At 42.0% G+C, this 26,353-nt stretch overlaps 1 protein-coding gene across 8 annotated transcripts in view; it reads right to left on the bottom strand.

The window, feature by feature from the left end:
- Positions 1-965: 965 nt before the first annotated feature.
- Positions 966-26,353, bottom strand: part of elmo1 (engulfment and cell motility 1 (ced-12 homolog, C. elegans)) — a 93,319-nt gene continuing 67,931 nt past the window's right edge. For 7 of the 8 annotated variants that reach the window (XM_058619036.1, XM_058619034.1, XM_058619035.1 and 4 more), the window contains 6 exons: positions 11,582-11,745; positions 7,790-7,902; positions 5,188-5,295; positions 4,968-5,050; positions 2,936-3,013; positions 966-2,463 (listed from right to left, as the gene is read on the bottom strand). In XM_058619036.1, the coding sequence (XP_058475019.1) occupies positions 2,263-2,463; positions 2,936-3,013; positions 4,968-5,050; positions 5,188-5,295; positions 7,790-7,902; positions 11,582-11,745 (747 nt within the window). In that variant the 3' untranslated portion in view covers positions 966-2,262. Of the gene's footprint in view, positions 2,464-2,935; positions 3,014-4,967; positions 5,051-5,187; positions 5,296-7,789; positions 7,903-11,581; positions 11,746-22,874; positions 23,330-26,353 lie in introns of those variants that run through there. The other variant, XM_058619039.1, reaches the window with a different exon arrangement.

Here is a 26,353-nt window from a genome sequence, read left to right as displayed (position 1 = left end):
AAAAGTCATACTCTAGTATGTCGTCCAAAATCAGTCAAAACCGTCATACTATAGTATGTCGTCCTAAATCAGTTAAAAACGTCATAGTATAGTATGTCATCCAAAATCGGTCAAAAACGTCATACTATAGTATGTGGTCCAAAATCAGTCAAAAACGTCATAGTATAGTATGTTGTCCAAAATCAGTCAAAAAAGTCATAGTATAGTATGTCGTCCAAAATCGGTCCAAAAAGTCATAGTATAGTATGTCGTCCAAAGTCAGTTAAAAAAGTCATAGTATAGTATGTCGTCCAAAATCGGTCAAAAACGTCATAGTATAATATGTCGTCCAAAATCAGTCAAAAACGTCATAGTATAGTATGTCGTCCAAAATCACTAACTGTCAAAAATGTCCTAGTATGTCAGTCTGGCGTGTTCGGTTCCACCAGGGCAGGGAAGGGGTGTGTGCGGTGGTTATCTCTGTCTGGCTCCACAACCACAGCCAGCAGCCAAAATGAAAATAAAAAAACTTCCCTCATCTTTTTTTTTATTGTTGTGAAACTGAACCCACTCTGAGATGGTCTGCACACAACCCCACTGTCATGGAACTGAAGCTGCCATCTTGTGGAGTGAACGTCACTCATGGTTACGAACAAATCCTCCTCCACATGGAATTCCTGGTGTCAGTGAAGTCGGCTCCTACTGAAGAACTGCAGGAGCAGCTTTGACTGTTAACGTTAAAAAAAAAAAAACATAGTGACATACAAGCTATTCTTACAGAGCTGCAGAGCAACTTTCTATGGTCTGAAATTTAAAAACTGTGTGAAATTCAATTCATTGTAAGATTTGAAGTCATGGCCTCAGAGATTCAAATCATCTTATTATTATCAAATTATTTATTTAGTTTTGTTTGTTGCTGTAAGTGGTATGATCCACTTAGTGCATGCACGTCATGAATAAAGACAGGAAACAGAAAAAAAAATGCATCGGTTCTTCAATCTTTAATGTAAACAGCAGTTTTGAGGGGCTCTGAAAAATCCTAAAGAAAAACATCAGAAGGTATTAAATAGGTAGGGGGGAAAATACATAAATCAAACCAGAAATAAAAACCGTGATCTGTTTTTAAATAAAAGAAAGAAAAGAAATACACAGACTTTCAATTTTGTGGCCATAGTCCTGAACACACACAAAAAACCAACTTCCCTTCAATCAAATACCAACATTCTCTTTGTAACAACTTGGCAATTTTAAAATCACAAAATTCGGACAACTTTACAAATGGTAAACAAAAATCAAATATTGCTTAGGAATGTTGTGTACAGCAGTGAATAAACTGAGGGAGGGATGAGTGTGTGGTTCATAATGGGAGTGACTGAACAGGTGTTGTTTTTGGGCAAAGTCACAGCGTGAGTGTGTACAAGATGCAATAAGCTGCAACGGGATTATAACATCAAGATTAGAATATATATATATATATATATATATATATATATAAAAAAGAGGCTTTCTACTGTCGTACAGTGCCTGGATTTTGTGGATGGACTTTTTTCTAACAGTCTTCAGTATATTTGTATTAGGACAGCATGGATACAAGAGACTATTTTCATGACTATTGAATCTTTTTTGTCAGCCCCTTGGAAAACATCTAGCTGCCACAAATACTGTAAGTGAGAACGTGACAGGAAATACTGCTGGGGAATTGACAACAGAACACAAATCCCAACCCTCCCCCGCGTCCCTCGGTCCCTCGCTGCTCCTGCCGCTCCTCCCCCCCCCACAAAAGCCCTGAGGAAAAAAATAATAACATAAGCATAAACAAGAACAACAAGGAAGCAGGAATCGAATAGAATTTCTACGCATTTTGTCTACAAATGATCTTCAAGCAAGATGACAGCTGGCACCGTGGCCAGGAAGAAGAAGAAGTATGAATGTATAGAAACATCAGACACAGGAGGAGAGTGAGGAAAAGGATGCAGGACAACCAGTGACAGGCCAAATCTCCATGGAAAACTGATGAGCGTGAATCGACCCAGAGTCCTTCAAGTGCACCGAGCATGTTAATATGCACCGTTCTCTCCATTATTGAGGTCTAGCGAAGACAAAGAGGAAAAAAGTGTGGAGAAAAAAAAAAGCCTATTTCTCATCAAAGTTCACTTTTTGTAATGTTATATGGTTTTATTCATTTTTGTTCCAGTTTATAAGAAAAGGGCGGGGGGGGGGGTTGGTCCAATGAGTACAGTAGGTGCTGAATGGGTCTGGGTTCTGTTTCGGTTATGTGTTTGTCTAGTTACAGTCGTAAACAAAGTCATAGTTGCTAGGTTCTTTGGGAATTGGGGGCGGGGCCTCCGGAATCTGGATGTTCTCTAGATCCAAAAGGCGGAGCTTCATCTCCATCGAGAGCAGGGTGTCCATGTCAGACTTGGTGTAATCGCTGGTCATCTCCTTACCGAGGAGGGCGTTCAAACCGTCGGTCCACACGCAGTACTGTGGACACAGAGGGAGGAGATAAATCAGGAGTGAGACACTGAACTCGTGAAACTAGACCGGGGGGGAGGGGGAAACGTCTATAATTAAGCAAGTGATGTTGATCAAGTGGGAAAGCAGCTGACAACATGGAAACACCATCTGCTTTAAAGACAGGCCTTCAACAAACAAACCATCAACACAGTGACTCAGGAGAAACAGAGCGGAGACACCTTCTTCTTCTCTTAATCTAATTACAAACTTGCTCAAGGACACACACACACACACACAGTGTCTCCAAGTTTGACACTTAAGGGAGTTGTGAGGAAGAATTTATTAGAAAAAGTCATAAAATGACCACAATTGATCGTTGGAGATTAAGAAAACGTGTTCATTCAAATACTCTGATGACGTATACAGCATTGCAATATAAATAGGAAAATGTATGTATATGTGTGTTTTATACAAAAGAACCACAACAGTGTTGACTTACCTCATGTTTGTCGGGAGCAACGAAGTTTAAATACTCGTCAGACTCGTAGAGGACAGAGAAGGCCAGCTCTAAAACCTCCTGGACAGAAGTAAGGGTGACAGGTGGGGAGGGGCGGCGGGAGTGGACGTGGGATGGAGAAATGAAGGGGAAAAAAAGAGAACAGGTGAGATTTGTAGTACAGTATATATACACAGTATATAACCTCTCTCCTCTCCTCATGCCATCATGAGAGAGAGAGCGAGACAGAGAAGTCAAAGAAGAGAAATACACGGCTCGTCCTTAGAGACTAGACGTTATAGATGACATCATTTACGTTATTTATACGAGTGGAAAACAAATTGAACACAGTGGGAGGATGGAACGGGGACGAGGCGATACAGATGTGTATAGATGAAAGCAATTCATTAAAATGTGTGCTTGCAATCTGCGTGAAATTAGGGTCTAATTTACTAAAGCACAAAGCAATTACACAATCTGGGCCTCACAACCTTGGCAGAGTTAATGAGGCAGCGCTGATAAGATCGCGTTCAGATAAGAAAACAAAACATGTCCTGATGCCGAATCACTCCCACTCAACGCTGACTTACAAGTTCATAAAAGTAGCACTGTGAGAGCTTTACAGTCTCATTTCAATCTGTGGAGATGGAAAAAAATAAAATAAAAAAGGGCCGTATGAAGAGGAACGGTGCAGAGATGCTGACGTTAAAATGCAGAGGCAGTAAAATATTGTGTTTGTCATCTTAGTGCATTATCAGGCTGAGGGAATATACTGGATTATAGACCACACAAATAAAACAAATCTTGAACAGCTTTTACTCTTTATGCCATGTAATAAAAAAGACATCGTGTTCTATTGTAAATTTGGTGTTGTTTTCCCACACGAATATGCACCCGCGCTTTAATTCTCCACACTTATCAAATACTCCTTTTGAAAATGCACATAGAGGCGAGAAGGTCTGCCTCAGAAATGAGATGCAGAGTGCAGTGCAGGTGACGGGCACACTGCTCCTCCAGGTCGCTGCACCTGCTCTCTAAATTACACACATTTCATCAGACACAGACAGCATCTGAACCGAGGTCAAGACAAGACGGCCCCTCGCTACGTCCACCTCTGTCACCTACGCCGCTAAACTTTGGAACACTAGATATTTTGAAAAGAAAACTTTAAAAAGCACCCTGTGTTGTGTTTTATTTGCATCTTTTGTTTTATTTCAAAGTTACTTTAGACTTTTCCTTTTCATTCCACCCTGAAAATAAAGTGTAGTATTATTATTATTATTATTGTTATATGGCACTAATTGGGCCAAAACTATCAGGCCTACATTTGGAAGTTTTGAATATCGGTTTACTCTCCGTCCTCTGTCTGTCTCTGCGCGCACATTCTGCTCTGAAGCCCGCAGAGGTGACTTTGACTGGCTTTGTAACACTGAGTAATGAAATCTGCTTGTGTTTTCATTCACGAGGCTGTGACAGAGCCACAGATCCCCCTCGGGTCATTCCTCACGACCCGCACTTATCGACAAGGTAATAAAAGAGACAAAGCGGGAAGGAGACATGCTCCTTTGTCTTCAAAGCTATTTATCCACGATACAATATATCTGAGTCCCATGCTGGGGGGTGGGGGGGGAGTCTAGAGAGGCAGGAGAGGAGAGGAGAGGAGAGGAGAGGAGAGGAGAGGAGAGGAGAGGAGAGGAGAGGAGAGGAGAGGATGATGTTTACACACACACACACACAAGATGGCTCTTTCATTCTAGTCAAGGCACCACAGTGGGCTGTGTTACTTTCAAATTTAACCAGTACAAAGAAAAGATGTCAGCATGTTGACGTGGCTCTTCTGTGACTTGTGTTTGCAGCTAAAGGAATAGTCTGTGATTTATTCCTGCACGACGTCACTGACGGCCACGTCTGGAGACACAAAGTTATTGAGTCATTTCCCCAAAGCAGAATTATGTAACTGACATGATGTTATGAAGCTCTCACACACACACACACACACACACACACACACGCATCACATGTGGCATACACACACCTTGTTTTGCTTCAGGGCTCCCTTCTCCTTCATGTGAGGACAGTCTTTGCCGGTGATAACAGCTTTGATATCAGCCACAGGCACTGCAGAGAGGACAGCAGCATGTTCACAACAACAACAACAACAACAACAACAACAACAACAACAACAACATTCCTATGACAAATGCGTCTTCGTTTAAAAAGATGACTTAATGATACATGTTATGAGCTGCACTCACGTTTGTCCTGCAAAGAGTCGTGGGGTACCTCGCCCTGAGGGCTCTCTTCCAGGTCTCCATAGTGCAGGACTTTATGGTTCGGAGACAGGCGGCAATACCAGAATTTATCTGGGAGAGAAGATTAGGGAGGAAGAACAACAAAGAGGAGGAGGAGGAGGAGACAGATTTAGACGGGTTATCGAGTAACGCACTGGTAGACGACATCATACGCGATTAGATGAGTCACCAATGGGAAAGAAAATTGTTGCACCAAAAGAATTCTAAGATAAAGAAATAAAGAAAAAGGCCTGAAGGAAAATCCACAGATGGCTGTAGCACTGTGTATGAGAGCAGACCAGATGGCTTTTATCATTTTAAAAATGATAAAAAAAAAAAAAGATAAATAAAAAAAAACACACGTTAGGATCAAGAGAGGACAGTCTTTGCTTTTTTCCTGGCAAAGCTTGACCATGACTTCATGTGACTGGATTTATTTTCCTTTCAAGACAATAACAAAATCTATATTCGAAGCAGAAATATTACAGACACCAGATCCACAGTGGATACAGAGAGGGGCAATAATTACTGGAATAAATGCTGTTTAACAACAGGTCAATGAAATTCATATATATATACTAAATTAAAATTCAGGGCAATTTGGAGAGTTGTGGTTTGTAATTTTTACTACACGTGCAAATCTGTCACATAAAACAACTGAAAAAAGGAGGAGGTTGCTCATTTTTATGTGACTGCTTTTAAATCATACAATCTGTTTTTTTTTCTAACTAAAAATACTTTAAACGATATATATATTTTTTTATTATTAATAGGATGTTGCTGTCAAATGAAGATGATTTAGGTGCTGATAGAGTTGATGAAGTCCTAATTCAAATCAAACTCTAGAATGACAACATTCAACAAACACCAGGTAAAACCTCCAAGTCCACTTTTTGCATTAGTGCATCATTTACACAAAGCACACTTTCCTGAGCCTCTATGGGTGCTGAAACCTGCCAGAATTCTGCACTTAAAAGACTCTACTCTTTCTTCCTCCCATCAAAACCCCAACATCGTGAGCTTTCAGAGAGAAGCTTTTCCTTGTAATGGCCAGACTTGCACTTTTGAGGGTAAAGAAAAAGAAGAAAAAAACGAGTCCTCTGCACTGGAGTCGACTAAATGAATATTAGATGTAAATGCCTGAGTCCATTCAGGCTGGGGGAGTTTGAAATAGTTGAACAAGATGCTGAGGGATGAGTGGGAGAGAGTGAGAACCAGCGACTTTTTATATATGTACAAAAAAAAGGTTTTTTAAAAGAAGAGGTCACGACACATAACAGTATATCGTTTCCAAATCTCACAACACAACTGTGAAATTGTGTTTTAAAGACAAGCTGTTAAAAGCTTGATCAAAATGAGGAATATGATGGTGTTATGCCGTATATTCACACATGCATGCAAGGAAACCAAAAAAAAAAGAAAGCAAGGAATGACAGATATGGAGGGGATTGCAGGAGTATACTGTGAACATACAGTGTGTCCTCAGAGGAAAAGACAGCTTTCCTTACAGTCAGCGTTCTGCTGCAGCTGGTTAGAGCAAGTGTAACGCTACAGGCTATTGTGCTAAATTAAACCGAAGCGCTTTAGCGAGAGTGTAGGTCCACTCTTTCTGAATGGCGAGTATTTTTAGACGTCTTGAAAATGTCAGAGTGCACCGACGTAGGAGGGGAAAAAGAACCAAAAAAAAAAACAGCCACGTTTTGATTGATTTGATTTGACTTATTGGTAGAAGTGAAGAGTTCCTGCAGGGCAGCTGACGACAGCGTGATGCATTAACAGTGACGTGAACAGCTTGTCATTTTTTTTTTTTTTCAAATTTTAAGTGTATTTGCACACGCAGAGAGAAAAGTGGCAGAATGAGGGGATGGAAATTGCAGGGAGGAGGAGGACAGAGTAATGAAGGGATCAAGCGACGGTGGTCTGAAGTGCAGTATATTACACAAGCTAAATGCTAGTCCTGCTACTCTTAAGAATTATTGCAATGCGTTCTTATCCGAGATGGCTGTAGCGTCTTCCTTCGTATCCCTCTATCCTCAGTGTATTAATTTAAAATAAACATTTCCAACAACCTTTAAATCCATAGAAATCTGACTTTTTAATGACGTCATCTACTTAACCCGTCTCTGCTACAACTCCCATAAGAACCCCTGACCCCTGCGTTGTTGTCATTGTTTTGATGAAGAGAACACGAGCAGCAGATATCACATACTGTGTGTTTACGTCAAGAGGAAGCACCGCGTGCACGGTCATGAGAATTTCCTTCACAGAAAAACTTAAATGTGAGCCTCTTAATTCATTTCCTGAAGAGCTTTATGATTTTAATCACGTGACTTTAAGTTGTTTTGATGTGCCTCATGTGGCCTGTATGTGCAGGAGTGAGAGAAACATGTATTTATGTATGCGAAAGGGAATAAGGCGGTGAGTGGATACGCAGAAGGGACAAACTTTGCATGGGCACAACAGAGGAAGATGTGAATTTCAATTCCTATGTGCTCATGATCGGTTGGTGATGGTCATGTCACGTCAGGGATGTGTAGCACACGTGTGTAAGAACTGCATGTCTCACCTTGTCTCCTGCGACTGCTGATTTTCCTGAAGCAGGTTCCATCACACAACCTGTTGAGCCTCTGCTGTTTGATCAGCTCCATGATCTCTGGCTGGATCTTCTCCCTCAGCTCCCTGCATTTAAAAATAAAAATGCATACAGTATTATCCATCTGAAGCTGCAGGACAAAATCTCTATCACCCCCAGTGGACTTCTGAGTAATTACCGAAATGACCTACTTTTGTAACCATCAACTATCCCCATCCTCTCTCTAACGGAAAGAGAGAAAATAGAGAAAGACGAGGTGCCATCTCCTGATGTTTGTTTCTACAGTATTTTGGTAAGTTACCTGTTCTAAATCTGTCTTTTAATGTGAGTATTACTTCTAGGCATGGGAATCGGTATCGGTCAGTATCAGTATATTGGTCAAAATCACTGGATTGGATATCGGACAGATAAAAATGTAAAATCCGATACAATCCAAAAATCCTATACGTGTGACATGCTTTACTCTGCACAGACTGTAAACATGTAAATAAAAACCAGCGAAGGCATTTTAGCTGAGTCATGTTTGGGCTGTTTATGACGACAATATTTGTTACACAGTTGGCTTTGAAATGACTCAGCATAAATGTTGTTTTTAACAGCTTCATACGTTCATAAATGGTCTAAAATGACTGTATTGGACTGATATTGGTATCAGTATTGGACACAAAAAAGGTCCCTTCCCTAATTACTTGCCCAGCATGAGTCCGTGGAACTTGGAGCTGCATTGTGAAGGAAACAGCAGCAGCTGTGACTGGCACATATTGAGGCAGCTTGGTTGCTGTTGGCTGGGCGCACATTTTCAGTATCATGATTCAAATCCGACTGAACACCCAGGTTTATTTTTAACAGTAAAAACTAGCCGTCCTGCTTTACTAGAACTGTGCAGCTGCTGCACTCTGTGTGTGTGCAGCGTGGGAATGCCGCCAAAGACACAAAACAATGTCATACTGAGAAACACAGAAATTCACAATAGGCTTAATCAGCACTGTGTGAACTGATCTGACAAAAGTTTGAATGTGGCGGACATTTCATTTATTTTAAAGTTCAGCTACAGGAGAAGTATGTAAATGTTGCAAACCATACACATCCCATGCGCAGCCAGCAGTGAAGCCACATGACGCTGTGAGACATGAAGGGAATTCTTTTACTTTTACCCCGGGTTTTCTGAAAGCGAGCATTATTCATCTGATACCGACTGCCAGCAGGGAACAGAGAATGAGAAACACACAGAATGAACACAGTCAGAAATGTGTCCCACTGCTTCCCAAAAGGCTGATCAGTGGGAATCTGTGCCGCTTCTGCTCCTGATTAGATCACTCATTTATTCATGCGTCGACATGCAAGTGTGTCTGTGTTGCTTATTAATGTGGAGCACACAACACTTGTCAGCATGAATTATGCATAATATCTACACCAGTGCCGCTCCTCGTCTTTTTCTTGAGACATTTCCATTTCATTTCTTTGTCTATTGAAGAAATCAGATGCAAATGTGTATTTCTAACAGGTGAGGTACATTTTCTTGTTTCCCTCACAGATTCATCAGACTCATTTGCCTCATCAGTCACTCCTGTCATCCTGTGATCTGTAGTTGGACATCCGCTACGGCATCTTAAAAGAAACAGCAGAAAAGGGAAGGAGTGTCTGCTGGAGAAAGGATGGGCAATGATGATCACTTGCCTTTACTGCCTCATCCCTGCGTTTGGTCTAGACACAGATAATTTCTTTCCCTCTCTTCCCAGGAAGCAGCTCCAGTTTCATTCTACTCTAATTCTCTCCAACACATACAGAAAAATCACAGACAACTGAGTTAAGTGGCTGGTGTTTTGCCAAGTAGCACTCTGGTTGGTATTAGGTGTTAAAATGAAAGAAGAGAAGCAAAGAAAAAACTATTTTAAACCTTGTGTGTGTGTGGAGCGTTATACAGTAACTTCACAGTTTATGAGTGGAAAAGGGACTCGATAACAATTTCATTTAAACCACCTTTCATTCTAATTTCTGGGGGATTAAGTCATGCATTGAACGTTTTCTTGTGAGCGTGTCCTCAGCAGTTCTGTGTGTTTGGTGCAAGCAGCTTCAGTTAAGAAAAAAAGTACTTCTAAATCCTGCTAGCAAGAGTCAAAGTGACCTTTAATGTTTTTTGAGCAAGGACATTTCAGAATAGACGCGGCTCTACTCTGAAGCTATAAAGTCTCCCATTCGCCTTCCTTTGATTTCTGAGGCCATTGTTTACAATAATTGGCCCGCAGAAAATTGGCAGCAATTGTAGAATGTTATACGCAGCTCCTTTAAATCTGCAGCCTGACATTCTGTGCTCATTATGTTTACAAATCATGACCGCACAGTATTGATTAGGGGGAAATTCCATGCTCGGGTAGACTAACACTGCTGGAAGGAGACTCATCAGTCTGCGATGCTCTGTGCTCTCCATGTTATTCTGTGATCAAATGCTTTTCATTTCAGCGTCTGATTCCATCTCAGTTACTTATTGCTCAGTTCTCCCAATGTGTGAAGACAGCCTGAGATTGTCTGTGAACTGCTTGCATTCAGGTATACTCTTATTTTTCCTAATTAATAAAATACAAAATGAACGAAAACATTGTATTCTACATACAAGTTTGAAAAATAATAATAATAATAATAATAATTTCTTTCAACAAAGTTAAGTCATTTGTGCCACAGTTTCCCAAAACGTCTTCCACTTACTGCAAATAATTGACTGCAAAGGTTTGGTCTCTACCCTTCCAGTATTGATTCAATAAGCCCTTGGCTCAGCATTGATTACTTTTCAAACAGACACCCTCTGTGTGTGAAACAAATTTTCAATAACGCTTGTTACTCCATTAAATACAGGCACGACAAAACAATGTTCTCCATTACAGAGCCTGCATTAAATCAGTGAATGATCCATTACAGAGCGGCTCTCCATGCGTAATGAGCTCGAGGGTTGTTAACAGAGTATCCAATGGGAACGATGTTTGCAGACAGTTTGATTAAATGCATATTTTCAATCACAGGATGAAAGCACAGGTGCAACGTGCATCAGGTCAATAGCTGGGATTTGGTTGACAAATGAAAAGGATAATAGAAAGAATAAATCACAAGCGTATGAATTAATGAACCATGTCTCTTGTTCGTTGATACTAATTAAATCCTATGTTTTGTTTTTTACTTCACACGGGTAATAACAGCTGGAATATCACTAAGCAACTCCCTCAACAGAGGAAACATGGCACCTTTTGTACACTTCAGTCAACCAGTCTTAACCTTTGATAGGTGTGGATTTTACATCATGATGACAGACTGTACATCAAAAGCAGGTGCAGTCTTCTCGTTGCAAAACAAACTCCCATGTTAAAACAGTGAGATTGTGAGGCCATTTTTGCACAACTATAATTCACAGACATCACCTGCAACCAGGCAACTAATGGTAATGGCCAATCGAACTGGTGTCCACATGTGCCATGCTTTATCATTTATTTTCCTCTAAATGGGAAATATAATTCATTTCCATTGAAGGTCAAGGTTGAGGTAACTTTATTCGTACCAAGATTTGCTTTACACACAGACCTGACAGACCTGAAGGTTGCGAAGGAGACCATTAACTCCTCCCCAAAATTGTACCCATAAACTTCTAATCAAACAAAGCTAGTGGCTATTAAATAAGTTTTTACTTCCCAGTTAGACTCATCCTACAAACTGGACACTATGTCCACTTTTTATATGTACTGTATATATATATATATATATGTTCTATGGTTGACTCACAGAATTGGACGTGACTGGAAATCTTCCTGATTCATTCTTTCGGACTGGCGTATCTTCAGGATCTCCGTGTAGCTCAGATTCTGCAGGCGACTCTTGAACTGGTCCAGAGAATTAGGCTTGAGAGTCAGCGCTCGCATGATCTGCTCCCGCACCACCTGCATTACCTGCAGAGGAAAGGAGGGGAGAAGACACAGTAGGTGTGTGAGATTATTATAGACGCCAGAGACATGCAAGAAAGTACGTCCTTTATTCAACTGTTGGCATAGTCAGTACAAGCTGGTAAGGCTTAAGCAGCCCCTCATATTTTTTGGGGTCAGAGAAGCTTAAAAATCTTGTGTTCGGTCCCAAAACGATTAATGAAGTGACTTTTACTGAACTGGAGCATTTAGAGGAAAAGAACAAAGCAGAATAATTCATCTGTGGCTCCTCAACTGTGCTTTTCAGTATCAAGCGCTAGTGAAATGCATGACAGAGCTTCCTTATAATATCCTGGCAAGCTAATACCATTAGTCTGACTGCAGAAGCATGACATGAGAAATGTTCCAAGTCATCAATCTCATTGGTGGGGTCTTTGTGATCAATGCCGTATTCAACACAATGAGAAAGTGCCTCACAGCAACACATAGAACAAATCACGCATGTCCATATCAAATAGCCCGGTGCATATGCATTACTGTCAGGAGATAATTAGTCTACAAACACTCTCCACAGATGGACACACAGGGAACCCTTTGCTGCTTGAAAAACATGAATTGTATAAAGAAAATTCAAATCTTACACATTTGAAATGCAGAAAAGCATCTTTAATTCAGCAGGCAGCATTACATGATTCAACAGTTAATAAAGCAGCGACTCTTTATATGTAGGAGATATACTGTATAATACTTGAAAACGGGTTGAAGTGGGCCAGTAAATCCTGCTTACATTAAATGTGATACTTGGCCATATGAATAAACTTGACAGCTTCTTTGTTTCTTTTGTAAAGTGGAGCCCTGCTGTTCCAGTTACCGCAGACGGGCGGTGGCAGACATGACAAGAAGCCCTGATAATGACTCAGCCTTGTTAGCAACTTCCTCGGGGTGTGCGATTGCTGATTCACCGAATCAGAACATACTGAGGTGACAAAGAAATACACCAGCTCCCCTCATGTTCTCTCGCTGACTTCTCTTGATTGTATTCTCTTGTTTGTCTTGTGGTTCAAATGCTTCAGGATAAGCAGAAGGAAGTATTTCAAGCCTTATAAGGACAAAAAGGATGTCAGTCAATAAGAATAAGGGTGTTTTATGTGTATGTGAAGAAAGACAAGTGGACTTTCCCTCTAATTGATCTGTGCTTGTTCTTTAATATTCAGTGTCATCTGGCTCTGCTGCCATAACAACCACGCCAAGGCCCAGTGAGCCCAAATCCCAGATAATAATACTGCGCCTCCTGATTGTGTTCACTGCAAACTACTATTACTAATCAACTTCATAACCTCTGGACTCTCAATAGTCTCATTAAGCGATGGAGAGCTTTTACACAAGACTTCAGCTGCTTAGAATACAAGCCCTCCACCAAAAAGACACAAAAGACACAAGCAACTGAGGGTCATGCTCCTGACTCGATGTTGGAATGCACAAAAGACTTAACCTGGACTTAAAACTACACTTTTAGGATTGCAAATGTAATTGCAATTGTAGATTCGATCCACCTTGAAGGTAAAAACACAGCTCTGACCACACACACGCACAACTTAATCGAGGGACTAGCCTTTGACATGCAAATACGTTCACAGTGTCGTATAGAAATGTGCACTATTTGACCTTGGGAACAAGGGCAATAAGGTGACAACTACAGAAAAAGTCTTATTTAGCATTAATGTAGACAGTTGAGCCATCAGACAACGAATCCTGATGTGAAACTTACTCGGACACAAACCCACAACTGTGTACGAGATGTTTTCTTGATGAGATCTGAATCTGGTATTAAGGCCGATACAGAACATAAGTAACAGGACTGGGCTGTTGAAAATAACTCTGATAAAAGGTATATGGAGGGCAAAGGAAGGATGTCATCCAAAACCAGATGCTGTTACTGTCCTTTCATGTTTGAAGCATCAAAAGCTGTTAAATGTCTATAAATACAGTCAATGGATGAACTAAATAATTCAGGATTTGCCCAGAGCTGGAGTCATGTTTCAGTTAACATGCAGCAAAAATGTCCCGCGTAACAATGTCGAAGACGTAGATCAACACTTCTCCTCCCGTAGATCACGTCCCTGTCCCACCCACCTCATTTCATTTCCCTCGGTCAGTTCATCCATCCATGAAGACTCCGGTCCCTTTCTTCCTCAGATCTAATGGCGAGTAACATATGTGGGCTGATTTGTGTGTTCTGTCCTTGTCGGTACTTCCCTGTTAGCAGTAAATCATATTTTCATGGGGAGAAACAGGCTTCCAGCTAACAGTAGATTTACACCTCCTGGGCTTTGTGCCGTAACCGCCGCTGCTCCTGCCTTTGAGCCAAGAAATGTCCAGACAAATGATCACAGCGTGCAATCAGGCTACGAGAGATTCATCACTCCTATCTACTACTTTTAATCACAGCTTCCCCGAAGTTGCCTGTAATACATTTTTCCACAAAAAAACATCTGAATATAATATTTTTCCCTGTGATTACAAAAATTACAGGAGGTGCATTCAATCTTAAAACGCTACTCTAAACAAACAAACAACAAATAGGACACTAAAAAACACAGTTTAAGCTATAATTGGATTTCAGTGAAGACTGCGGATTGTAAACACAAACAAAATCTCTCCCCGAGAAGATTTTGAAGGCAGATCTCACTGGTCACCTGCAGCTTTGCTTTCCAGCCTAATCCTGATCTCCAGAGACGGGCTGCCATGCGGCGCTGGTGTTTCAGCAGAGCCCTCCCCCGAGAACGTTCATTAATATGCCTTGTTTGCAGTCATGTCTCTGGCAGGAAAACAATTTTGCTGGCCCATGTGGCTGCAATCTTGCTAATTAACACTTGCGAATATTCATCACATTTGAAATGCACACATGGTCCTTTCACGACAGGGTGGGGGGGCGGGCTGGGGATGCGGGCATTATGAATATTTTATCCACATCTTTCTTTTTCATGCGCTGATTGCTCAGAGCACCTTGGCAGAGGTGAGGTGATGTCATCGGCGGTGAAACGATCTTTGCAGGCTGAGCTCACACCCAGGATAAATTTAGGCTCTGACATCATCTGAGCTACACTCTGATTTTTTTTTTTAAAGGCCCAGTGTGTAATAACTAGTGACAATTAGTGTCATCTACTGGTGAAACTGAGCAATGTAAAAAACAAAAGACTCTTCTGCTAATCGCTCTCTTTGCCTAAGCATGCAAAAGAAACTATGGTTTGAGCACAACAGCAAGGATTCACAACTCCAACTCTTGCTGTGGTTTCTTCCCCTCTCTTCATTGGTTTATGGATCAGGTTCACTTGGGCAGAGCTGTTCTCCAGCTTCCAGTTCACAGTGCACATACATCCATTAGGCGTGCTGTGAAACATGGAAGTGCAAGATAATGGCCTCCATAAAGCAAGTGCTCGCCTAAGGTACATATAAAAGGCTTATACTAAGGCTACAAAACCAAAACAAACATATTTATGGTCAGTATATTTAATTTCTGCCAATAAACCCGCCTAACTGTTACACACTGGTCATTTTAAGTCCAGAATTGTTCGTGTTGTCCTCTTCTTTATAATCTTGTTCAGCCAAGATTGGTTCTAACTTGTCCACCTTTATTTCTGTCTCTTTTTATGTTCCCTCTCACGCTCCTTAATCTGGTCCAGACAGCAGGCCATCATTCTTTTTTCCCTAGTTCCTTTGCAGCAAAGTTACAAGGCAGAGCAAGCATTGGCAAAAGTTATTAAGCGCTGGTCCATGAGCTGTTCACGTAATGAAGAGACTGACTAATCTGCCACACTCCTTCATCCTCACTCTCCTCCTTTCTTGCTTTCAGTTTTCGGCTCAAACTGGACAGTGGAGCAGTCCCTTGCTCCCCCCCACCCCCATCCATCATGGGCAATGTGTCAGCCATAACAAATGACAATCCCCTTTTTGGCAACCAATCGACTGTCGCTGCTGCTCCATTTACCTAAGAGGATGCTAATGGCATAATTTAGCAGCTGTCGGTCAAATGCTTATCTGCCACTCAAAGCTGGTTGGAGAAATCATGGGGAGTGTGTAGGAGAGGAGAGGAGAGGATTGGTGGGCAAATAATCATGCAGTAATCACAGAATAATGCCTTCGCTGTAACTCCCTGAAAGCAATCAAAAAGTCAACCTCATTTAATGATAATGGGGCCATCACTAACGTGAGTATCTGCCTTTTAGGCTTTGAAGTAAGAAGAAGAAAAAAGAGCTTACTCGCACGCACACACACACACTTTCACTTCTGTCAGAGCCTGCTTTTTTAAATCCAGAGAAAAGGAGAACAGAGGGAATCCATTTCCTCTCTTTATTGAAATGGTAATTACATGTTCCCTCACTGCCACTAAATCCCACATTCAATTAATAATTATCTTCTTCAAATTTGACAGTGGTGTCATTAAAAATGAAACAATGCCACGGAGACGGACATGAAAGGATACTCATGTGTTATCCTGCTGCACAGAGCGAGAGGAGGCTGTGGTGGCGGCTTGTATTAAATTTAGAAATTGATAAAAATGCATTGAGTAAAGAAGCAGACGTTTTTCGGTGGAGCTGACAGAACTGGAGAAAAAAAAACAACAAGGACAATTTTGTGGTCAGCGATTTATGACTCGAGTACAAAACTGAAGCCAATTCTCCTGCTGTCACTGTAAATTATCCAATAACTCAACCACCATCAGCCATGATTAGAACAAACACTGTTGTTGACGCAAGATCAAATCAAGTATTAACACGTTAAAATGACTTGTTTGTACGTAGACAAGCGCATATCATTTCCTTCTGCTTTCTTTTTTAATGAAACAGCAGTGACACTAATCTATGCCAACCAATGCCAACTGTGCCGGTTTTTGCAATCCATCACTAAATGTGGTCTGTGGGAGAGGACACACACACGCACACGATAAGACAAACAGCTCCGTCTGACAGGCGTTAGACAGCACAAATGTCACGGCTTTGCTTTGGTCACAACAGTGCAAGGCTTCAAATACTTCCTACAGATTTGGACCAATAAAAACCCAGAAACTTGAGCTGAAACAACAGTGCGACCTGCTGCTGTGCATCATGTCAGCTGTCGTTGGAATCATACTGTAGATACGATGGTTACAGAAAATAGACTTGTAAACACAACAACAACATGAGAGTAACTTAAGCAGTATTTGGACGCAGTATTTTCTATCACTCATCTTTCACACCCAGTCACACGCTGCCAGGAGCAACATGTGGGGTTAAGTGTCTTGCCCAAGGACACATCGGCATGTAGACAAGCGGAGCCAGGAATCAAATCCACAACCTTCGACTCGCTCTACAACATGTAATTACCTCATGAGTGGATATAAAACCGTTTATAAAAATGGAGGTAGTAGGACAGACGTGGCATTTAAGCCACCACGAGGTAACTAATAGGTGCAAAAGGAACTCCATTTGAATGAAAGTCTACAGGATGGTGTCAATTGCTCCTCTTCAATAGAACTTGTCAGTTTTGTAAATGATGTTTCCATTTAGAGGAACCATAAAGACCATAAAGTACAGCACATATGAGTGGAGACCAGTGTGATTGTGCTGGTGAAATCACAACTCTTGATACTTCACAATGGGATTTGTTTAGACTGAGTCAGTGTATATCAGTAAGAAATAGCCTCAACAACAACTGTTGTATGCTCTTCGATAAAGTGCATTTTAAAAATGTAATTGGAAAATGAGTAGGAAAACAATATCTCAATCTAAATAAATAAAAAAAATACTCACCCATTGCTCTGTTGGCTGCAGCCGAGTAACTGGTCTTTTACGGTTTCACAGCATAATTCCAAATTTTAAAGGTTCAGTCCCCAACATTGTTAAGCTTGGTTGAATGACATGTTAATATAAATGCCCCACAAAAGGCTGCCAGGCAGTCAGCACAAAAGAACAAAGAGCAATGAATTCTTCAAAACAGTCAGACTCCCAGATTACATTTAGTACAGTGAGCTTTTTTTTTGTTACGTTCTCCTGACAACCATGTCATGGCTCTATGTAAATTCTGCTGAAAGCAAGTGAACAGGCACCACTTCGATCCATTATAATTTCAATTACGTATCTGCCCTGCACAGCTCTAATGTTAAAAAAAAAAAAAAAGTCACCGTATCTGGATATTTGAATAGAATAAAGTGGAGCGGTAAGGGGTACATGTAACTTAAAAGTGAACTGGAAAACAGCTCTCTTTCTTTATCACTGAAAACCCCAGGGACCGGTTTAATGGGATTACTGCTCCACAAGGAACAGCACATACTGCACTGTCGGCGAGGCAGATACAGCCAAAGTCAGTGTGCGTACTGATCCTGCAAATATTCTCATTTGTTCCTTCATTTACATGAATTACACAGTAAGCATGGACATGCACAAAAAATAACTACTATTGTATTTCAGAGAAATTCCCAATATGCTCATGTACACACACACCAAAACCCTTCCATTGATCCTGTTCTTCCCGTAGACTATATACAAAAGAATGGACATAGTCTTGCGGTTAAAAAAATGAACTCTCATTTTGATGCCTCATGATTTACAATTACCATGCTTTATTTTCCTCTAAACGGGAACATTATTTACATTATTTACAAAATTGACATCATGTGCTATTGGACCTCAAACTAGTGATTGGGACCATTAACTTGAGTAAACTTTTTGCAGCATAGCCCCCTGGTGCCTACTTCCTCAGCTTCTCACTCATTCATTTTCTACTACTTTATCCTCCACATGAAGGTTGCGGGGAGCTGGAGCCAATCCCAGCTGACATAGGGTGAAAGGTGGGGTAACAACCTGCACAGATTACCAGTTCATCACTGAGCCAACACACAGAGATGGAAAACTGCCTCACACTCACACCTAGGGTCAATTTAGACTGATCAATTAAACTCTTCTGGGAGGATCCTGGAGAGAATCCACACACAGAATTCCTATATAGAGTCTATACAGTCTTCTTCCTTCTGCATGAGAAGTGCAGGTCAGTGTAGCGTGGGGCCAGAAGTGCATGGTCAGACAATATGTTCGGAGGAGCTCTTTTTCCAGCAACCAGCTCCACGAGGTGCAGCGCAGCACATAATATGAATAACAGGAGAGTACGTACACCCAGGAAATCACCACTATAGTTGAGTCGATCACGAAAATGCTGATGGCAGCCAAGTTCTGACCTTGGCTTGTGCACAGTGTTGCCGTAATGAGTAATGTTGTTGTATCGTGGTGCAGTTGTTATATGAAAATATGAACATTCCGCATTAATTGTCTCCCAGGGATGAGCAAATTGGCTGTGATTAAATAACCATTCAAGGGCATCAAAACAGGTAGTATTTCATTATAGGCAACGGCTCTCATTAGGAACAAACACCATCCTTCAGTTGACAAACAATGCATCACTCAACGCCTGGTGAAATAAATGCATCCAATTTCGTCAGAGAAAATGCAAATATCATCATTAAGATCAGTTGCAGGGTTTTAAATCAAAATCTAAGCTGATAATTGCACAGAGCAACAGTTCAATCAGCTCATTTGCTTAAGGAGAGCAAGTACATTTTCCACTTAGTGTTGCAGCAAACATATGCCGTGTTTCCTCACTTCTTTTGGTTGGAGGAAGGTGAGCCTCATAACAGTGACACTATGACCACGGACAGTGAATGTCTGAGTAAGAAAGCGCTGTGTTAGTTTCACCTCCTGAAACAAATCATTGCTTCCACACAAACGGGAGAAAACACTTCAACTTGAACCCAAACTCGAGCACACTTCAGAAAATACGATCACCAACAATGATAACACGACAGCGGCCGCATTCCAGCATGTATCAAGGAAGAGTCACTTCAACACCTGAGAGCCTTTGTTGGCTCTTTTCATTGTCTACAAGGAGCCTAAAGTACACATTGTAAACGGCGTTTACACAGTAATGCACATTCATTTACAAAGAAAAATGAACAGATCAATAATTACAAAGAGTAAACTAGAGTTCAGTTGTCTTTTCCCCTGCCGATTTGCAGGGAGCTGCTGAGGCAACGAGACCAGAAGATCATTATCTTGATCCACAACAAAGCAAAATGTTAGCTCTGCCTCTCCGCTCATGCAATTCTGACAGTTTGATGCTAATGGCCGAAGATCTCTCTGTGGTCTGATTAGTAAGCTCAGCTCTGGCAGTGTGAGTGGGCCAACGCTGCAACGCTGAGATCAGAGATGCCCCTTTAGGCACACACAGAAACACACACAAGAAGGTTTGTAGAGAGACACAAAGCTTCGAAAGCTCGGCATCCACCCTTTTGCCCTTGTAACACACAAAAAGAAAGAAAGAAAAACATCAAAACAAACGACTTCACACACCACAGTTATTTGTGCGCACACGTATGCATATGCACGGATAAATGTGTGTGGAAACAAATCAACAACGTTGTATAAGAGGTGGGAGGGTGAGGCGGCCGTGATATAAATAGCCTGTCTGAATGCAACAATAGAAGTGGGGCGGGGGGGTCAAGAGACAAGAAAGAGGAGGAGGAAAAATGAGAGAGGAAGAGCAGGAGGGAGAAGACAAAAACAAAAAGGAAAAGATATAGAAGACTAAAGGAGGAAAAAAGGTAAAGGCGAGGTAAATAAAATGCAGGAAGAGGATCGGGGGTGTGGTTGATGATTCTAGTCATATTTTGTACTGTTTTATGCAACGCACAACGGCAGAAGTCCTAGTTGTTGGCATATGGAAGTATGTGTGACACTTTCACCAACTGTCATCCGCTGCTTCCTGGAATCCAAACATGGCGTCCACCCAAAACCTTTGGCACCTGCACTGGCCTTCATTATTGTCACATGACGTGTGACTGGATGCACCAGCACCAATTTCATTATGTTGCAATTTCATGTCATGTTGCTTAAGAGTGTCCCTTATTGATTCGCTTAATTAAAACACCACGACTAAATATTCTTGAACTGCACATAATTCGTAACAGATTCATGAGGGTGGATGAGAGTGTCAATCGGCTCCAGTTGCCGGGGCTTTTGAGGATAATCCCACATGGGACGGGTCAGTCTGACTGAACAAAGCAGATTATCTCCTGTCCTCTGTATCATACCTCGGCCAGAACGAAAAAAATGTCAAACTCCATTAAAAAATAAGCTTTGTGTTACATTATTAATGCTGAGCGGCGACTACATGATCTTTTGGTTTGTTGCGATGGTCACTATAGCCGTGTTTCCACCAAGTGGAACAGTTTTGTTCGGTATAGTACGGTTTCCGTTAGGAAGAGTACCAAAACAAGGCAATCAGAGATGGCAGACTTCGCCACATTCACGCAACAAGCCTCCGTTGGCCTATATGTGTAACAGACTCTGGTGCATCGACGGTAGAGCGCCTGACTCCAGATCAGAAGATTGCGTGTTGAAATCCACGTCAGGGTCACAATTCTTGGGCCTCTGTTGCTCATATTGAAAGCAAGTGTGGAAACACAGACCCCGGCCCCAACCATTCCATTCCTTGGTACCCGTACCTTGAGGTACCAGAGTAAAATGGTATCTCAAGACCGGTTCTACCCATGACAATCAGCTGATTGGGAGACAAAAAAACATCACTCCCTTGTGATTGGTGTTAACGTCCCATGGAAGCTGAGGCAGACGCCCACAGTCATTCTCATACAAAGCTTGACGTCTTGTTGAGACAAACAGCCACAAACCGAGCAGGAAAAACAAGGAGCTGCTGGATGTCCTCCATTGTTGACAACACCCGCAGAAAAGACCAAACTAAAACTAGCGATGGCGTCAGAAGCATGTGTGTATGATATTTACTGTGTTGGCCTATGAGAGGATGACAGGTTAGACCATCAGTCCCTGAAAGAGAATTTGAGGTAACTTCATCACTTCTCTTTCAGTTTGCCATCTAGTCTGTTTACATTTGTGACCTTAGGGGACATGACTTGTTACATTTCAGAAGGCAGAACAATATAAAATCAATCATGCCAGACTTTCTGTGGGGAGGTTATGAGGTGTCCCAGACCTGCATTTTGACATGGCATTATTCACCTGCTCATCCAGAGCCCTCTACTCGGACACCGAAGAACAATGTTTTTTTTGGAATTGAACTTCCCTCTCATTTTTTGGGAGCAGTTTCACCTCCGGCTCTGATCTTGACTTTCTCTTCTCCATGAATAAGGTGAAGGTCTTTTCGCCTCCTAGATCCTCTGAGGCAAACATTAGAGAGCTGGAGGACCCTAGTGGTCCTCATGCAAGTCACTTCAAGCCATCTGCTCCAGCCTCAGTCATATCCAGAGCCAGAGCTCTCGGAGCAAAGAACGACGTCAAATAAAAAATGTGGATTGAAAAACTATACAGCAGAGAGTTGCTTTCAAGGCACGTGCTGCCATCTTATTATGACTTTTGATACAGTATTTCTTCGCTTGAACATTTGTTAGACAGTAAAAGACGTTTCTTCACACAAAGTCGGGTTGAAAAGGACACTGAGAAGATATTGTACAAATGCAATCAGGTGTTGGCAGGATTCCACAGCCTGTGTCTGACCTCACTCTAATCCTGTGTCAACCCCCCCCCCCCTCCAACACTGGATGAAGCTCATCTACAACTGTGAGACACAGTGTGGAGTGTTGGCATTGGATTCCTATGATGACAAATGGAGGGGTGTTGATGTGGAGTAATCCCATTCACAACAACAAAGCCCAACCCCCCACCCCACACATTGTACAATACAGATGATGTGTGTGTGTGTGAGATGGGGGTAGGTGAACAGAGCATGTGTGTATACATGCATGGGTTTGTGGGTGCTATCTATCAGATTATGATTGTGTGACTGAGGTTGTGTGTGTGTGTGTGTTCATGAAAAGACTGACCGAGGTCCTGGTCTAACCTGCTTACGCCTCGTCGAGTCTACAGCAGCCCATCTGCCGATTCTCTACCTCTCCGCTGTTCTGCTCCTGCCTCGTCTTCTCCATCTCTCCCTGCCTCATCCTTCCCCACTTCTCCTCCTCCGCAGCCAGGCAACAACACAGACACTCCCCTCTTCCTCCCTTACTACTACCACCACCCCTTGCTCCGTGCATCCGTGATAACCACTTGCAAAGCACTCTCTCTTTCTCAATCCTTATTTCCATTCTTGATACTTACACATCACCTCCATGTTTCCAAGTGTGGTGTGATACTCTCCACAGTGACTGATGAATCCTCCTGCTTTTGCCAGAGAAGGGAGTTGTAACCTCTCGACAGGAGACAAGGATGCTGGAAGGATGGATGGATGGATGGTTGGATGGAGGGAGGGAGCAGATGGCTCCTTGGAAGAGCAGTCTAGCTGAGTGTAGACACTTAGCTTCAGCGTTAGCCACAATAAGGGAAGACTAGTCTGTCAACACAGTTCCTGCACCTCCTCCTCCTGCCTTTTCTCTTTGTTCCTGAATTAGTTGTTCATTCCTTTAGTTTTCCGGCTCGACTCTCTTTCGGCATCAAATCTTTTACTTCAAAATAAAAGCCTCTCGTACAAACTCTACCTATCCTCTCCCTACTCTGACATTTGTGTGTGTCTCTCTATCTGCCTTTCCTCCCTCCCACTGTGAATCTAAGAGCATCAGCCAGGCTGCTCTGCTTCACTTATGTTGATCTCCAGGCTTATGCCCTGATTGGACACACGCCACAACCAGAGACGCCAATGATGGCAGAGCAAATGGATCACATGATATGTGTGTATGTGTGTGGGAGAGAAAGAGAGAGAAAGAGAGAGAGAGAGAGAGAGAGAGAGAGAGGGAGATTTAGATGGAGGGGGAGGAAGGGAAGAATGACAGAAGAGGAGGAGAAGAAGGAGGAGGGGTATTTCAAGTGGCTGCACGCTGCTTCACTGGTGAGGTTGTATTTTTTTTTTGCCCGAGCAGAAAGAGAGAGAGAGAGAATGAGGCTTTTGTTTTTCTCCTGTGGGGAAGGAGGAGAAGGAGGAGAAACTCTCAGCACAGATGTTTGGATGGAGAGACAAACAGCCGTACAAGACCGAGCGTCTGATAGACTGACGCTCATAAAACACAGACATGCCCACATGCAGCGGAGAAGTGGCTCCATCACACACACACACACAGATCCAGAGTGCTGCAGCACAGCAGCGGTAATTGGACAGTGGTTGCTATGGAAACAGGAAACAGGGGAAACGGTTGCCTGACGGCCAACATTGTGCGCTCTGAGCATCACACTTGCCTCCATTAAACACACACACGGACTGTGTACACACAGCATGTACACGTCTCTTGTTCTGTAGAACCACATATTTTACTAATGAAATTTAAACAATAAAAAGGACACAAATATCTGTGTGTGTGTGTGTGTGTAGGCCGTAGAGCTCCAGTATTTGCAAGATTCTTTTAAGCCTTTGTTGTAAACAACCAAGTATATCTTGTGAGAGCTTGTGTGTGTGTGTGTGTGCATGTCTTTGTGCACGGCGCAGGTGCTCGGTCAGCCATGAAGAGCCAGCCGCTGAGAGAGCCATCAGCATTTAAGAAATGCTGCGCCCACCCAAACACCGACACAACCTGCACAAGGTGCTTTAGTATTCCACACCTCAGAAAGATCAGTGCCAGCGGCCGTCGGAGCTGAAGGGAAATCTATCCGTACACCATCTGATTTGAATTGAATGCCCCCAGAATTATCTCTGACACAGCGCATCATTCTCCCACACACCCTGAAGAGGTCACATCCTTATTTTTCTGTGTAGTTACAGACTCTGAGGTTTCTTGCATAAATAGCTAAATCACTGGTCACATTATTGGACTGTTGCCATTTCATTGTTGTCGAAATGTTGAATGACTGATACAGACTAGAATATATAGCAGACTATTGCAATCGGTAAAACCCAAAGCACATTTGTGCTAACTGTGCTAATAGCTGGGCCACTATAATGTGTACTCTACCACTATGTGGGCAGGATTATGTCCTTTACTGATAGGATTATGTCCTATAGAGTAGGGGATTGTATCAGGCCCTTGCTCTGTATACAAATCTATTTGACCTTTGATATTTGATGATTTATATTATTTATTTCACTCATTTAATTTATTGTTTTTTTAAATTATTTGTTATTTATATCATGAAAACAGTTCATCTGTTCCGATTCCATAAACACCCAATGCATTATAATGCATATAACACAGTGCATATAAAAAGGGTTGTTGATTAGGCTCTGGGTTGAGGTCACCATGATACCATGGGTCAGAGACATGACTGTGTTTGTTTTGGATTCCAAACGATTGTGGTCTAAATGGTTCATTTCTCCCTTATTATGTGAGTCTGGCTGTAACAGAAATGTGAAAAGAAGCCAAATGTCCTGTTCTATGTCTCTCTATTCACAAAGATGTCTCCACCACTCTAAAACTCATGCTTCTATTTCATCTAAATTGGTTTTATAATTTATATTTGCTCGTACTGACGCAAAGGATTTATTGGAATCTGCATCAAGTTTTTCTTGTGTGCTTTTTAGGCCACAGTCATCTACATTAGAGGAAAAATAAAGTTTCTTTCATGCGCAGTCAGTGACACATTCGGTTTAAAATAAACATCCGAGTGTCTTGTTGACAGAATTGTGAGGAAAATTGCAACTTTCCGACATCGTCAGAGGAGCTGATGTCTCCAGAGTGTCTCCGAGTTCAGAGCCGTTGCAAACTGAGCCTCAGCATTTGAGTCTGGAAGCGCTGAGCTGCACACGCACCATTTAGCTGATAGAGAGCCCTTGAGACCAAATAGTCCTACTACTGACAAGCTGCTGCTGAATTTCAAAATCCCAAGGTACCGCGTTATGAAGGATGAGGCTGGGGAGAAGGATGGGAAGCATCGTCTATTTCAATTTGATTGCAATCGGCTGTCGCCTTTGAGGTAGAGAGGGTGAGGAGGACAGGATGGAATAACAGAACAACCTGCGAGTGGAGCTGTGTTTACAGCATGAATGTTGCGTTTTAACCACAAATGAAAATCATCATGTCTATTAGAGATGGTCTTATAACTTCTGGTACATGTACATTCACTGACTTAACACAAAGTTTCCGTTCATTTTATCATTTAGATTAGACAAACACAACATCATGACAAATCTGCTACAGTCTCTTTGAAGGCTTTGGGCAATTTCATGTAATAAAACTCCAGCAGCTGCTATAGAGAATTAGGGACACTCCCCTCAGCTCATTTTGGCCCTAAAGACAATATTTACTGTTGATTGCCAAGTCTGAGTCCACTAAAGAGCTGCCCATTTAAAAAAAAAAGTCACAGTCAGAGGAGTAAATCATTTTCCTGACAGAAGTTAAGAGAGAGAGAGAGAGAGAAGGAACTGTCACCTGTTTGTGCTGCTGCTGCTGCTGCTGCTGTGAAGCTGCAGGTACTAGTAGAGAAAGAGAGAGACCGACAGAGAGGGTGGGTTCACCAGCTCTCTGTTAACTTAACCAGCCCCGTGATTAAACTGTGGAAAAAAGTGAAAAATATCACCTCTCTACCTGTTTGCTGTAGAGGGGGTTTGATTCCAGGGCTTTAACTTTTAAATGATGGGCAAAAACTGACAAAGTGTCACTGTAAAATCGAGTTACAGTGACGTTCACCCACTGTGACTCCACTGCAAGGGGAAAACA

The sequence above is a fragment of the Solea solea genome, chromosome 20 (genome assembly GCF_958295425.1).
Source record: "Solea solea chromosome 20, fSolSol10.1, whole genome shotgun sequence".
NCBI lineage: Eukaryota > Metazoa > Chordata > Actinopteri > Pleuronectiformes > Soleidae > Solea > Solea solea.
The sequence above is the reverse complement of the archived record's forward strand: the minus strand, read 5'-3'. Positions and strand labels throughout refer to the sequence as shown.